The following is a 17,127-nucleotide window of genomic DNA, read 5'->3' as shown; positions in this document are numbered from 1 at the left end:
TGCTTTCTAGAAAGTTTCAGGGTGATCTGTCGAGCAGGGGCCAAGAAGAAGAGGGGTCCCAAAACACATTTTCCCCAATTCTATGTCAACGGGATTTTTCAAAATTTTGAACACGACTGGAGCCCAAATTGCTGAATGCAATTACACCAAATCTGGCAGAAAGCTAGATCTTGGTCCCAAAAGCACGCTTTTTGTGATTTGGTGTAAATCCGTTCAGTAGATTTGGAGAAATCAGAGTTAAAAAAAATAAAGATATAAAGGGAGGCGGATCCTCCGCAGATCTGACTGTCACTGTGCAGGTATCTGATTGATGCTAACACTTCAACCAGGAAGTGTTGGCAGTCATCTTGGGACTAGGTTGACTTAAAAAAAAAAAAAAAAAAAAAAAAAAAAAAAAAAAAAGCCCAGGGTAGGGATACCCCTGACCCAATAGTTCACCTGGCCCCACAGCAGCCCTGGGGACCACCACCAACCCGAGGCTTTAAAGAAAACAAATGGCGCCTTTCCCTCCCCGCAGCCCCAGGGACCACCGCCTCCCTGGGGCCTTTGAAAAAACTAATGCAGGGGGCCACCCGGCTCCTCCGCAGCCCTAGGGACCACCACCTACCTGGGCAGAATATGTAAGCAAATGTGGGGGGGACCACCTGTCACCCCACAGCCCGGGAAATGCCACTTCCCCAGGACCGAATAGCAAATTGATGCGGGGGGCGCACGTCCCCCTGGGAACGGCCACCTCCCCGGAGCTTATTCCAAAAATAATCAAAGGCGTCTGTTTCGGGCCCCCTGCCCCAGGGACCGCAACCTCCCGGGGACTAAATTGCAAAATTAGACTCCTCGTGGAGCTTATAATGGCCCTGGGGACCACCACCACCCAGGGCCGGCTCCTGCTATGTCCCAGGGTGCCCACCCCTGGAGCATACCTGTCTACAGTGACTTGGTGGGAGCTTTGACAGCTCTCTCCAAGTAAGAGGAAACACTCCGCTCGCAGTGAGGGAGAGGTGTCACACAGCTCTCCCTTACTGTGAGTGGAGGTTTCCTCTGTTTCCAAGCCTTTGGAGATGCAGGCAGGGAAACAGAGGAAACATTGCTCTCACACAGAGGGAGCTGGCCCCCTCCCCAAAAAAATAAAATGTTTAGGCCAGGCCCAGGGGGAAGGGGTCTCTGGGGCCGAGATCGGTCTGCAGAGGGAAGCTGCCCGGACCTAACTAAAAAAATATATATATATATATAATCTTTAGGCAGGGCCCTAGGGGCTGGGGTACCCGGGGCCAAGAAGGGACTGGGGAGGGGGCATGGCCCCCCTCACCAAAAAAAAAAAATATATATGAAGGCTGGGCGCTGGGGGATCACGTCCCCGGGTCTGAAATTGGCCGGGGGCCACGCTGGCCATGCACAGTTGGATAGTTATAGGGGGTTAACCGCAGCAGCCAAAGGCCGTGGGCAGTGGTGTTTAGATTAACATATAGTAATGAAAATTACTTTACGTTAATAAAAAAAAACCATAGAAATTCACTGAAAAACACAAATGTTACTGGGATGTTATAGTTAGGCTCACATTTTAAACGTAGAAAAACTTACAAACTCACCTGTTATACTTAGAGTTATCTCAAGTAAATATAATTCGTGTTCTAAGGTAACTATAACTCACGCCCTCGCAATGCACTGCTAATTACTCCTCAAATTACAACACTCATGACATCTTTGACAACATCATTCATAATATCAATGTAATATCCACTGTAAATTTCTGACGGAAAAACTGTACATGGTGGGGGCATGAGTTATAGTTACCTTAGGCCACAAGTTATAGTTACTTCATAGCAACCTGAGCTGTAAGGTTTCTTCATCATTGAATTCAATGAACTTTCGTATAGACATTCGGCATTTGATTGAATTTGAGATTTAGAGCTTCTTTGATTTGATAATATTAAACTTCATCAGCATGTGGTATTTCCTTTATTAATTCTCTTAGTCAATCACCGGCAAGCATTTTGAGGTATTTGACAATGTTTTTGTTATCGGTTTCTTCCAGTGCATCAATGAAATCATCAAAAGTCATCAAAAGTTTCTATTCAGGTAGTCCATCTGTCACCATATTTTGCTTTTTGGCGGTATCGAATGGAGTGTGGGTTTCAAGAAGAAGGCAGCACTTACACCTGTGGAACTTTCTACTGTTAAGAGCGGAGCTCGCTCCGGCATTACCTGCCTCTCACTGGTACTGGCACCTTCTTCAATAGTCACATGCTATCACCTGGGTTGTCGCGCCCACTCTCTGGCTAAGAGGCGCTGTCTTCATTAGCAGTGAGTAACACCTTTATTTCTTGCACTGGTTCTTCACCCTTCTCACCTCTTTGCACTGCATGTGATGTACCTGGTTTTCACTGCATTTAGTGTTTCTTTGTACTCAGCTGTCGCTGATTCTCATGCTTCTCTGTACCTCGTGACCGTTGCATTCAGCGATATTGTTCCATATATCTTTTAGCTTTGTGTTGCATTATGGTGTGGTACCTCTTTCATGGCATCAATAGCAGGTTCCCGGCCATAATAAACAAATTTCTCTGAAGTGCCTTCGTCTTCAAAAGACTGGCACTGGCTGGAGTGGTGCTTTGGATCCACATATGCCAAACAGCAATCTTAACTTCGAATGAGGAGCGTGGGGCACGCATGAGCAGATTGCTGGATGGCGACAAACTCTCTGGGAGAGCACTTTTGGTTCTTCGTGTTACATATCCCCTATCTCATCACCAGTTGTAGCGTCCTCCCCAGCCTCATTCTCGTAAATGAATACACCACACACTGAGCTTCTGCATGCACGTGCAAACTCAAAATTCCAAACATGAAATCTATGAACCACACCCTAACACTTATGTCATTATACAGAGTCCATCAGGAACCAAAAGGGTCCCGTCATCGAAAACCCATGAGACACTACACACCTCTAAGACTAGGATGCAACATCGAGGTATATTCTGATTGTTCCAACATGAAAAACAGAGCCCAGAGATTTTTCAACTAACCAATTCAAAGGTCGGGATGAATTTAAATGGTTTTCTTTAAAAAAAAAAAAAAAAGAAGGAAAATCTATACTCACAGGATGATGTGGCGAAAGCTGAAAAAGATTTGGAGAAAGTATTGCAGGTGCAAAGAATCGCAAGAAAATGAAGCTGCTCACAGCCGTATATCTTACATCTTGGTCTCCTATAAAAAAAGACAGAAATAAAAAAAGACCTAATTAGCCTCATTTCAATTAGCATTGTGATTATGATTATTATTATTATTAAGTACATTTCTTAGAGGTTGCTGTAAACCAGTAACACTGGTGTCCTAACGCTAGACTACAGTAGAGTAATGGCCGGGCTCTAACATCTAAGCTCAGAAAATAAAAGTGTTTTGGGGATCCTCCTAAGGCTCAAATGTAAAGAATGGTGGAAGAATGTTCTAAACTTTGGAAAAAAACAGGGAGCCGAGGCTAGCACCCCAAGGAGAGGTGTAGGGAAGCATGAAACAATGGGCCAGTCAGGTAGATGCAACCAGGCATAGATAGCTAAAAAGAAAAAAAAAGGACCATGATGGCAATCATATACCTACCAGATCAGGCGAAAGACCTTAAGAACTTTTAAAAATAGAAGTACAACCAGAAATCTGCGATGTTCCGTATCCTTCATGGATATCAATTGTCAATAACTCCCATCAAAGAGAGTTGCTGAAAGAGAATCGTTGATTGCTCGATTTGACCTCCATCCACCCCTTGGGGTCTCCTCATTCTCATACATTTTGGTAATCCAAAAACTTCTCCTCTCTGATGCTCCCCAAAATAAACCACTTATCCTACACTGTGTTGCTAATTTCGCCTGACAATGGCTCATGCTGCACATGTGTTTCTTCAGGGATCTCTTCCCTTTGATGCATGGTACCCATCAGCTTACATTTCACAGCTTTGGCAGTGGAAGGTTAATATATCCACTTTAAAGTCCCCTCTGCCTTCCACATTCAATGCTACTGTCATCTCATGCCAAAAGCGGTTTCTGCCTTCTTTTTCATGTCATCATCATCTTGTATGCCACTGGGACCTCCAGTATTTATTTTTCATGAGGCAAACCATAAAGATTTGTGTCTAGTGAGATCTGATTCCCTTAATTTATAGAGCAATTTCTAGACCATCTCAAATAAGGGATCTGCTCCACAGTTGATTTTTAAGTCTTCAAAAATCAAACTTTTGCTGACAACAGTACCTGGATCTTACTCAGATCCACTGTAAAGCTTCCTTCTTTTCAGCCTATAGGAAATCCCTCTGGCATTGTAAGGATATTTTTTATTCTGAATAGTGCAAGACTGGAGCTGGAAAACAGATTAATTCTTCTTTCTGCAATTTTATTTCAGAAGGCAGTTTACTTGGTAGGTAGATTACTTGGATGAATGCATTTAAATACCTTGATTGCCTCAAATGAATAAGCATATTTCAAAAGCCCCTTAGTTTTCTGAACTCCTGTAGTAGCACTTGTCAGAGGATTAACTTAACTCTGGGTCCTTGGAAAAGAACAGCATTGCTGTAATGCACTGATATTAAATGTATTCAAAGGGCATGGTTTCAAAATGGTAAAATAAAATATATCATCACAAAAACAATTTGCCTAAATGTAAGATACTCAAAAATCCTATGATACTAGCAACTGACTCGTCTTTAACGTTCCATAACCATTGCGGCTAGCTTGAATTAAATCTCCGGTATGCATGACTTACAGCATTGCGGCTGAATGCTTTCGCTTTCTGGAGATACTGGTTCGTGAGAGACCACTGAGTTTTAGAAAATGAATGGTTGGCTCGGAAACCTCTAATTGGAAAAGTGGGTCACCCTAAAGATGGTGCTTTTTCAGTACTAAGGGCTTCTTTCCAACATCAGAACCTCGTCAGTTGAGGGTGAAATTCACTGACCTTTGAAGAGTAGGTCCTAGTCCTTAATTCAGGTACCCAAAGTAGCTGAGATGGGCACACTACTGATGCAGCACATGTTCCAAGGCATATGGCCCACACTTTGTGGGAGATGGGTTCTTAAAAATGCAGAGTTCCTTTTATGCAGAGCCGTAAGCATGTCAGAAAGCAGCCAACAGGGACCATCTGAAACTCAAGATGACTATGGCTCACTGGGGTTCCGAACTGAAGACCCCATGTTCAGAAAACAATTACTCACCAGAGCACTTTGTTCTTTAAAGGTATTCTAACTGAGGTTCTCATTAGATGGACAGAAATGTGGAGCAGCTTGATAACATGCACGGAGGAGCTCAATTCAGAGTACTGGGAATACAGTCACAGATTACAGTGGAATTTTTATTGGATGAGATAAATAAACTTTTTAAGGACTTACTGGGCGCACATGAGTGGGTACACGCAAGTCGATACAAAGGCCATTTGACTTCCCCCTAAAACCTTAACAATATAGCATGGAGATTGTATAGTATTGGTCACTATGAGTGGAAAACAATGTCTTAGAGCAGTGAAAAACAGAAATCTGGCTAGGAAATAGCAAAGTTCTAGTCTCCCTGACCTAGAACAAAAAAATATACTCGCCAGAAAGATGGACGGCTAGTGACATCAATGTGGTTCACAGTGTATTTAAGGGTTCAAAGAAAGCTATACAATTCTTGCTGGAGGATTCAGCCAGGGCCTTTCAGACAATTTGGCTGTAGACACAGGTGAATATAGATTGGGACAGATACTATGTAACATCTGGTGTGCCTTTAGGGAAAAAGGGTTGTCTGCACTGTAAAACAAGATGTACAAGAGAGATCCTCCTCTTGAGAATATGATATCTGGCTGTATTGTTATTGATAAGGATGCTAGCCATTTTACCATTATCTTGTCTATCTGTTCAGATTTGCCAGTAGCAGAGTTGTGTAACATTTTCCAAATAGATAACACTTTTCATAAAAGAAGTAGGTAAATACACAAATGAGACAGATCTACAGTTCACGAACAGTTTATGACAACAAGAACTGGAGATTTAAGTTAGGGTCATAATCACAAGTTTTTAATGCTGCGGCATCTTGATTCTGAGCAGTTTCCAATATGCAAGTCTCCTAATGGGCCGGCTTTAGGGAAAACATTAGAAAGATTAATAGGTTTAAGATTAAAAATATGTAAATTCATAAAGGTTTTGATTGAGACTAACCCAATGTTTACAGGATCCTTTCACACATTCGGAGTGCTATTGTACAAAGCCTATAACAAAAGGAGATCTGGGAGCTAAGAATATATCCACCCCTGCTACTTTTTGAGAACACTTATGCTGTCATTACCCCCCAATGAATCATTATAGGATATATTACATTTGTCTGGAAAATGTCTACCTACAAGTATGGTGATATGAAAAAGAAGGTTCACTCTCTTATGAATCTATGACTTTGCATATTAGGACACATTTGGCTACAAGCTAAACACCAAGGACCTTAATTCAGAAGTACAATTTATCAGACAAAGGCGAGAAACAAAATATTCATACACTATTATTCCTACATTAATATAAATAACACATTCAATGTTACCGTATTTGTAGCACAACTCTCGAATTTTTATAAATCTTGCTAATTTTACTTCAACATATATGACACAAACCATCCCAAAAGATTAACCTCCTAAACCCCCAGTACAAAAGTATTAATCATAGCAAATGGGTATAGATACCCATTCCCAAAGTTCATATTCCTGTGGCTTTAAAAAACAGGCTTATAAAAATAAACTAATGTATTCTCTAGAACTCCAGTCATAGTGGCCTTTTATTACATATCCTCCATAAACTGGTCCCATAGTTCATAAAAATTTACAGCATTCATGTTGGGATGAGCTAGCAAATATTCCCTTTGCCTCACTTTCTTCATTTCCCCAAAACACTCTGTCATAAAGGGAATTAGTTTGGACCACAATGTTGCTGGTAATAATGAGACAGCCACTAACATCGAGATATAGATACATTTTTGATGCCTTAATTATATCTCTCGTGCAGGATCACAGCTCAATAATGCCAGGATAGGTTTGAGAACAATTTGAATCTGCAGATGGATTTCTATATATGTAAAAATCAAATCCCAGATGATATTCAATTCAGTACAGAGCAATATGACATGGGACCAGTTTGCACTGTCCATATCTCACCTAAAACAATGACCCTAATGTTCTAGATTGATCTATTTAAAAACTGCTGGGTCCGGTAGATAAGCCATTTGGAGTAAAACTGCATCCTGCAAAAAATTTTCCTCTGAGCACAGAGAAATTGGGCCTACTAATTTTACTCCATATCTCTCAGGCTGAGACAATGTCCTCATCTTTCCCCAACTTGTTCGCAACTTTTTGTAAAACATCGACTTTTCCAATCCTTCTAAGATGTTTTTTTCTTCCAATTCCCTTGCTTCTTCATTACTGGACATTCAATCAATTGAGTTCAAAACCAATTCTTTATTCAAAAGCATTGTGTTTATGTCAGTTGCTTTTAACCCTGCAGGCAAGGCGTTGTATGACCACTTTACCAATATGCATCCATGGTAAGTACCATCTTAGTTTCGGGCCAGGTTTTCCATCTATTGCTTGCTATAAAGTCAATCAGTTTTGTAAAGCTATTCACCTTCCATTTTAAAATAATGGACATATCTATTCCATCCCCTTTTCCTCACCCAAAGTCAATTCCAAAATACATATAGAGGATAACATAACTTTTATAGAAGTGAGCCTTTCTTTTAAAAAACCATTGTAGAGTTCCACATTAAACCTTCTTGGGAGATTTAATTAATGTTAACATATCTTTGATATAATTCTTTAACCCGTTGAATGCGGGCGTCGGCCACTGGCCGACGCCCACACTCCCTCCCTGGTGCGGGTCACGACCAGTGGCCGACACCAGGGAGGGGGTTAAAAATCCTCCGGTGCAATGCACAGGAGGATTTATTTATTTTTTTTTTCACCGTAGGAGACGCGGAAGAGCTTCCGCGTCTCCATCCCACCCCCCTCCCGCCCCCTTATGACGTCAGCGCGCCGCGAGGCGCGCTGACGTCACATTTTTTCCCCACCGGAGAAGGAGAGACGGAGGTAAGCGTTCTTTCCTTCTCCGGTGGGGAAAAAAAGGCCAAAACGGCCTCCCCAGATGCCAGGGAGGCATCGATGGAAAGGGGAGGCTCTCCCCTTTCCATCGATGCCTCCCTGGCACCGTTTCCTGGCCGTGGATCACAGCACGGCTGCGATCCACGGCCAGGAAACGCCCCTAGGCACCAGGGATCTTCTTTGGGGGGGTCGGCCCCCTCGTAAAAGGGCCACCCCCCCCCCGGCAATATTTAAATTATTGACACTGTTTTGGGGGGCGATCGCGCCCCCCACAAAAAAAAAAAAGAAAAAAAGAAGAAAAAAATGGCGGGGTCGGCCTTTGGAACACGGGCCGACCCCAGGGGAAAAAAAAAAACGTCGTTTTGCCTGGGGAGGCCGATCGCCCCCCCCAGGGTAAAAAAAAACAAAAAAAAACAAATTGTTGGTGGTCAGCCCTTAGGGTGACCATCAATGGGGCCATTTTTTTTTTTATACATGTGTGCTTTGCCGAGGGCAAGCACACATGTATAAAAAGAAAAAGATTTGTGACATGAGTCTCATATATATGTGTATATATGTATACACATATATATATCTATATAGATATATATATATATATATAGATATATATATATCTATATAGATATATATATATATATATATATATATATATATATATATATATAGATAGATATATATATTTTTTTCAGGACAAGCATTGCAGCGTCCATGTGCTGCTTTTCTGACTTGTTGGTGTGTATCTGGGCTTCTAACAACGCCCACCTCACGCCCATCACTACCACTCCTTTGATGGCATTGGAAAATGATTTACCTTTGTCCCTCCTTGGGGAGGTTTTGCTACCGCCTTGGCCATCGCCCCTGGTACATGGCTAATTGCACTTTTGCTGTTACGTTTAACTGCGAGCGAACTTCTTTTCCTTTTGTGTAACTCTTCACATGATGCTCATGGTGGCCATGGCGCTGTGAATCGGCTCTCTTATGTGAAAGAGTTTAACTTTAAATTATCAATTTATGTGTTAAGAAAAGTTGGGTTAGGAGTTTATAACGCTAATAGCTCTAACTCGAGCAGATGCGAGACCCATTGCATTGTAAATGCTTGTTATTCTTGTGTGTGTTGTTTTATAATGGTGAACAATTTCACCGCACTCCACGAGGACCGTGATCAAGACTCCTTGGTGAGTTGAAACACGTTGGTGGTTATTGACTGCAATAAAATACACGTTTATTTGTACTTCATGGAGTGCGGTGAAATTTTTCGGCATTAGATAATTTCTAGATTGGTCTTCCCTGTCACTGGGCACCGGCAGTGGAGTGTGCCGCCCAGCAACCCTTCAACCACTTTGTTTCTAAACATATAAATATATATATATTATTATATATATATATATATATATACACACACAATATGCATGCATGCATGTCTTTTCTGTAGTGGCAGTTTTGCTGGATAGTACTGAGGGAATTAGAAGAGGAGGTAATGGGAGGCAGAGCACCAAAAATGACTGTTGCACAGGGTGTGTGGTAAGGTGAAGTAATACATTCTTTTTTTGTTTTTTTCAGTGTTTTCAGAGAATCTGCAGAATTGGAGAAGAAGCGAAGGTAAGGTGACGACATTTCCTGTTGTACACAACAAACATACCAACAAGCAATTTTGTGACTATCTGCCTTCTACGTAGGATAGTAATTTAGAGGGACAGTTTAGCCAGTTGCAGAGATGGCGTCTCGTTGGATGACTGCTGATCAAGCCCTAGCTCGGGTTATGGAGGACAGTTCTGATGTAGGCTCAGAGACTGAGACAGCAGACACTGAGACAGCATCTGAGGGAGAGGACAATGGGGCAGATTCTGGGAGTGATTTTACAGTCGGCGGAGTCCCATCTGACGACACCTCTTCCAGTGAGTCTGAAGGAGACAATGACGACATCCGTGCTGTCCCTTCGCAAGCACATTCTGGGCAGCGGGACCACATTGGGTTAGCCGAACCCAGAGAGCACGTGCTTGCTGCCGCAAGCACAGAACGAGTGCTCTCTTGGCAGCCCCCCTGTTTGGTTCAGCCCCAAATTCCACCTTTTACTGGTGACGCTGGATGTAAAGTCGATACAGCTAACTTTTTGCCAGTCGACTACATCTATCTGTTTTTGGATGTTGACTTTCTTCAGAAAGTTGTGCAGCAAACAAATTTGCGTGCAGACCAATTTCTGAGGGAGCGCGGAGGCACTCTAGGGCCCCGTTCTAGGGCACGCCAGTGGACTCCCACTTCGCTGGCGGAGTTGAAGATATTTTTGGGCCTTACCCTCAAAATGGGGTTAGTACAGAAACCCACCTTGCAGTCCTACTGGACGACTCGCACGGTTTGGGTAACTCCCATCTTCGCACCATACATGAGCAGAGATCGTTTTTTGCTACTGCAGCGCATGCTGCATTTCAATGACAATTCTGCTGCATTGCCCCGGGACCATCCAGATCATGACAGGTTGTTCAAAATTCGGCCTGTCGTGGAACATTTGTCTGCCAGGTTTCCAGAGATCTATACTCCTGGAAAGAATATAGCAGTCGATGAGTCCTTGATCCTGTACAAAGGACGGCTGCTTTTCAGACAGTACATTGCGAGCAAAAGAGCTCGCTATGGCATAAAGCTGTACATGCTGTGTGAGAGCTCTACTGGCTATGTGTACAGCCTGAGAGTGTATACAGGGAAGGATTCTACCCTAAACCCTGTAGGTTGCCCTCCCGCGTTAGGGGTCACAGGTAAGATTGTATGGGAACTTGTCCAGCCACTTCTTCACAAAAGGTTATAACCTTTATGTGGACAATTTCTATACAGGAGTAGAGCTGTTCAGTGAGCTCTACAAAGCTGGCACTGTGGCCTGCGGTACAGTTCGTTGTAACCGCAAAGGATTCCCGCGGGAGCTTGTTTGCAAGAAGCTCCAGAAATCACAGAGTACTGCATTGCGTTCTAACGAACTGCTCGCAGTCAAGTTCCTAGATAGACGTGATGTATACGTGCTCACTACAATTCATGATGAGAGCACTTCTCCCATCACGGTTTGGGGTCAGATGGCCGAAGTCCACAAGCCCATCTGTATACTCGATTACAATAAGTACATGGGTGGAGTGGACAAGAACGACCAGGTTCTTCAACCATACAATGCGTGTCGTAAAACTCGCACTTGGTACAAGAAACTGTTTACCCACCTGATTCAGATGGCAACATATAATGCGTATGTTGTTTACCGTCAGACAACAACAGGAAGACTCATGACTTTCCTTGACTTCCAGTTGTCTGTAATTGAAAGCCTCACTGCTGTTACTGAAGAAGCAGCAGCCTCCACCTCATATGTTCTGGAGGATGTGGCAAGGCTGCAGGAGCGACACTTTGCTGATCGCATACCTAAAACACCCAAAAAGGATCGCCCATGTCGTCGCTATAAAGTGTGCTCAAAGCATGGAAAGCGGCAGGAGAGTCGGTATTACTGTCCCCAGTGTCCATCACAACCAGGCCTCTGTATCCCTACTTGCTTTACGCTGTATCATACTAAAGCAAAGTTCTGGGAAATCGACTGAGGTTGAGCTGCTGTTGGGTAATCCTTTCAGTGGCAGTGCATGGATACCGAACGTCCATGGGCCACTGCTTCGTTAGGCAAGGAGCCACAGAATTTTACTTCATCATGGACTTCCTTTTGGCGTGGTCGGTGTTCTGTTCAATTAACATGCATTTTCTTCCCCCTACTGCATATACTAGTAGACAGAACATATGCCACATTGCCACGGAGTACCCTTTCTTCACCTGCATGTCTTCCTTACTTTCAACGGTAGATATGCTCTCTCAGTTCGAGAAATCACTTTGTAGGGCATACTTGGAAGCCCCCAACTTGCTTCCACAAACTAGTATAGGTTCAGTTGGCTATTATACAGGATTAGCCAGGACTCTGGTGAGAACAGAGACATGGATGGGTAAGGAAAGCTTATGGTAGGAGTGCCTTCACAGGGTTATTGCACAGGTAGAAGGCAGATAGTAAAGGTAGTACAGATGTACATCATCTACACCTATGGATTCAAACCCATTGGTGCCATCCCAGCACTAAAGGAGAATGACTTGTATAGGTCAGTGTTTGACCTGCTTTTCATGTTCATCCTCCATCAGAACTTAGTAGATGTTCAGTTTGCTGTATAAGTGCATTATAGTCACATCACTGCACATAATGTTGGCTGGGACATATGCTACGTTCTCATGGACTCCCCTATGTACCAAACACTACCCTTTTCCATAGCCTATGACCTTCTCTTTAGGGAACATCATGAGAAATCCCCAGCATGTCTCCCTTAGTTTCAAAGGTAGATATGCTCACTCAGTTCGAGGAATCGCTTTGTACGGCATACTCGGACACCCCCAACTTGCATCCACAAACTGGAAGGAGTTGGATTTAGCACAGAGATTGCGCTAAAGGCGCATGAAAAACATGTCTTCCTGAGCCTCAGGTGGCTGTCACAGGAGTCATTAGTAAAGGTTTGTTACGCATGCATTTGGTAATGTTAAGGAAGAAGGAGGCAGGTAGCCTATGACCTTCTCTTTAGGTAACAGCATGAGAAATCCCCAGCATGTCTCCCTTAGTTTCAAAGGTAGATATGCTCACTCAGTTCGAGGAATCGCTTTGTACGGCATACTCGGACACCCCCAACTTGCATCCACAAACTGGAAGGAGTTGGATTTAGCACAGAGAGTGCGCTAAAGGCGCATGAAAAACATGTCTTCCTGAGCCTCAGGTGGCTGTCACAGGAGTCATTAGTAAAGGTTTGTTACGCATGCATTTGGTAATGTTAAGGAAGAAGGAGGCAGTTACTTGACAGGTGGTAAAATGTAGTCAAACTTATTCCGTTCTGTGGCGTGTGAATGTGATGGGCCCTTGTCTGGCAGCGGTAAGTTAATGTGAGTGGAGTGATTGATTGGATTGGGCCCGTGGCTGGCGATATGAAAGGGTTGTTTGTTGTGCGTGAATGGCGTGTGAATGGACCATAAAGAGGTTGGTGCCTGGACGCGGCTTTATGGCCCACCTTCAGAAGGCTTGGTTTCAACATTCAGATACTTTGATAAGTAATCATGCTTTAAAACCATCATTTCTGGAGGTGCTAAAACCAACCAGTGTGAGTGGTGGGTTAACTTTAACAAACTAGTAACAGGGGAGACCAAGGGTGCAGGACTTGCATGGCTCTCACCAGTTTTCCTTCACCCAGAATCCCCTTGAAATTACATTACAGGGAGTGCAGAATTATTAGGCAAGTTGTATTTTTGAGGATTAATTTTATTTTTGAACAACAACCATGTTCTCAATGAACCCAAAAAACTCATTAATATCAAAGCTGAATATTTTTGGAAGTAGTTTTTAGTTTGTTTTTAGTTTTAGCTATGTTCAGGGGATATCTGTGTGTGCAGGTGACTATTACTGTGCATAATTATTAGGCAACTCAACAAAAAAAATATATACCCATTTCAATTATTTATTATTACCAGTGAAACCAATATAACATCTCAACATTCACAAATATACATTTCTGACATTCAAAAACAAAAACAAAAAAATCAGTGACCAATATAGCCACCTTTCTTTGCAAGGACACTCAAAAGCCTGCCATCCATGGATTCTGTCAGTGTTTTGATCTGTTCACCATCAACATTGCGTGCAGCAGCAACCACAGCCTCCCAGACACTGTTCAGAGAGGTGTACTGTTTTCCCTCCTTGTAAATCTCACATTTGATGATGGACCACAGGTTCTCAATGGGGTTCAGATCAGGTGAACAAGGAGGCCATGTCATTATATTTCCTTCTTTTATACCCTTTCTTGCCAGCCACGCTGTGGAGTACTTGGACGTGTGTGATGGAGCATTGTCCTGCATGAAAATCATGTTTTTCTTGAAGGATGCAGACTTCTTCCTGTACCACTGCTTGAAGAAGGTGTCTTCCAGGAACTGGCAGTAGGACTGGGAGTTGAGCTTGACTCCATCCTCAACCCGAAAAGGCCCCACAAGCTCATCTTTGATGATACCAGCCCAAACCAGTACTCCACCTCCACCTTGCTGGCGTCTGAGTCGGACTGGAGCTCTCTGCCCTTTACCAATCCAGCCACGGGCCCATCCATCTGGCCCATCAAGACTCACTCTCATTTCATCAGTCCATAAAACCTTAGAAAAATCAGACTTGAGATATTTCTTGGCCCAGTCTTGACGTTTCAGCTTGTGTGTCTTGTTCAGTGGTGGTCGTCTTTCAGCCTTTCTTACCTTGGCCATGTCTCTGAGTATTGCACACCTTGTGCTTTTGGGCACTCCAGTGATGTTGCAGCTCTGAAATATGGCCAAACTGGTGGCAAGTGGCATCGTGGCAGCTGCACGCTTGACTTTTCTCAGTTCATGGGCAGTTATTTTGCGCCTTGGTTTTTCCACACGCTTCTTGCGACCCTGTTGACTATTTTGAATGAAACGCTTGATTGTTCGATGATCACGCTTCAGAAGCTTTGCAATTTTAAGAGTGCTGCATCCCTCTGCAAGATATCTCACTATTTTTGACTTTTCTGAGCCTGTCAAGTCCTTCTTTTGACCCATTTTGCCAAAGGAAAGGAAGTTGCCTAATAATTATGCACACCTGATATAGGGTGTTGATGTCATTAGACCACACCCCTTCTCATTACAGAGATGCACATCACCTAATATGCTTAATTGGTAGTAGGCTTTCGAGCCTATACAGCTTGGAGTAAGACAACATGCATAAAGAGGATGATGTGGTCAAAATACTCATTTGCCTAATAATTCTGCACTCCCTGTATGTGCTTAAAAAACACATTTTGCTTGCATTCCAATGAGCAGAAGTCCAGGGATCTGCAGGGATCCTCAAAATTCCTACCACCCAGTGTTTCCCCACTTGTCCTGATAAAAACACAACCCCGCTTGTGTGCCTGCGCCTAGTGCCTGCTTCAGGAATGAATCACTCCAGGGTTAACAGTAGACTTCAAGCAAGGACTACCATTGACCCTTGTGTGATCCATTCCTGTCGCGGGCGCTAGGCCTACCCACACAAGTGAGGTATCATTTTTATCGGGAGACTTGGGGGGACGCTGGGTGGAAGGAAATTTGAGGCTCCTCTCAGATTCCAGAACTTTCTGTCATCGAAATGTGAGGAAAACTTGTTTTTTTAGCCACTTTTTGAGGTTTGCAAAGGATTCGGGGTAACAGAACCTGGTCAGAGCCCCGCGAGTCACCCCATCTTGGATTCCCCTAGGTCTCTAGTTTTCAAAAATGTACAGGTTTGGTAGGTTTCCCTAGGTGCCGGCTGAGCTAGAGGCCAAAATCTACAGGTAGGCACTTTGCAAAAAACAGCTCTGTTTTCTGTGATGTGTCCACGTTGTGTTTTGGGGCATTTCCTGTCGCGGGCGCTAGGCCTACCCACACAAGTGAGGTATCATTTTTATCGGGAGACTTGGGGGGACGCTGGGTGGAAGGAAATTTGAGGCTCCTCTCAGATTCCAGAACTTTCTATCACCGAAATGTGAGGAAAACTTGTTTTTTTAGCCACTTTTTGAGGTTTGCAAAGGATTCTGGGTAACAGAACCTGGTCAGAGCCCCGCGAGTCACCCCATCTTGGATTCCCCTAGGTCTCTAGTTTTCAAAAATGTACAGGTTTGGTAGGTTTCCCTAGGTGCCGGCTGAGCTAGAGGCCAAAATCTACAGGTAGGCACTTTGCAAAAAACAGCTCTGTTTTCTGTGATGTGTCCGCGTTGTGTTTTGGGGCATTTCCTGTCGCGGGCGCTAGGCCTACCCACACAAGTGAGGTATCATTTTTATCGGGAGACTTGGGGGGACGCTGGGTGGAAGGAAATTTGAGGCTCCTCTCAGATTCCAGAACTTTCTGTCATCGAAATGTGAGGAAAACTTGTTTTTTTAGCCACTTTTTGAGGTTTGCAAAGGATTCTGGGTAACAGAACCTGGTCAGAGCCCCGCGAGTCACCCCATCTTGGATTCCCCTAGGTCTCTAGTTTTCAAAAATGTACAGGTTTGGTAGGTTTCCCTAGGTGCCGGCTGAGCTAGAGGCCATAATCTACAGGTAGGCACTTTGCAAAAAACAGCTCTGTTTTCTGTGATGTGTCCACGTTGTGTTTTGGGGCATTTCCTGTCGCGGGCGCTAGGCCTACCCACACAAGTGAGATATCATTTTTATCGGGAGACTTGGGGGAACATAGAATAGCAAAACAAGTGTTATTGCCCCTTATCTTTCTCTACATTTTTTCCTTCCAAATATAAGAGAGTGTGTAAAAAAGACGTCTATTTGAGAAATGCCCTGCAATTCACATGCTAGTATGGGCACCTCGGAATTCAGAGATGTGCAAATAACCACTGCTCCTCAAAACCTTATCTTGATCCCATTTTGGAAATGCAAAGGTTTTCTTGATACCTCTTTTTCACTCTTGATATTTCAGCAAATGAATTGCTGTATACCCAGTATAGAATGAAAACCAACTGCACCTCATTTATTGGCTCTGGGTACCTAGGGTTCTTGATGAACCTATAAGCCCTTTATATCCCCGCAACCAGAAGAGTCCAGCAGACAAAACGGTATATTGCTTTCAGAAATCTGACATCGCAGGAAAAAGTTACAGAGTAAAACATAAAGAAAAATGGCTGTTGTTTTCAGCTCAATTTCAATATTTTTTTATTTCAGCTGTTCTTTTCTGTAGGAAAACCTTGTAGGATCTACACAAATGACCCCTTGCTGAATTCAGAATTTTGTCTAGTTTTCAGAAATGTTTAGCTTTCCGGGATCCAGCATTGGTTTCACACCCATTCCTGTCACTAACTGGAAGGAGGTTGAAAGCACCAAAAATAGTAAAAATGGGGTATGTCCCAGTAAAATGCCAAATTTGTGTTGGAAAATGTGGTTTTCCGATTCAAGTCTGCCCGTTCCTGAAAGGTGGGAAGATAGTGATTTCAGCACCAGAAACCCTTTGTTGATGGCATTTTCAGGGAAAAAACCACAAGCCTTCTTCGGCTGCCCTTTTT

At 43.4% G+C, this 17,127-nt stretch overlaps 1 protein-coding gene across 7 annotated transcripts in view; it reads right to left on the bottom strand.

The window, feature by feature from the left end:
* The window catches only part of RASA3 (RAS p21 protein activator 3), an 821,322-nt gene that overhangs the window by 139,492 nt on the left and 664,703 nt on the right, over window positions 1-17,127 (bottom strand). For all 7 annotated transcript variants that reach the window (XM_069204628.1, XM_069204627.1, XM_069204630.1 and 4 more), the window contains one exon: window positions 3,092-3,198. In XM_069204628.1, the coding sequence (XP_069060729.1) occupies window positions 3,092-3,198 (107 nt within the window). The remainder of the gene's footprint in view (window positions 1-3,091; window positions 3,199-17,127) is intronic.

This window comes from Pleurodeles waltl, chromosome 8, assembly GCF_031143425.1.
Source record: "Pleurodeles waltl isolate 20211129_DDA chromosome 8, aPleWal1.hap1.20221129, whole genome shotgun sequence".
Taxonomy (NCBI): domain Eukaryota; kingdom Metazoa; phylum Chordata; class Amphibia; order Caudata; family Salamandridae; genus Pleurodeles; species Pleurodeles waltl.
This window is presented reverse-complemented; position numbering and strand designations above follow the sequence as displayed.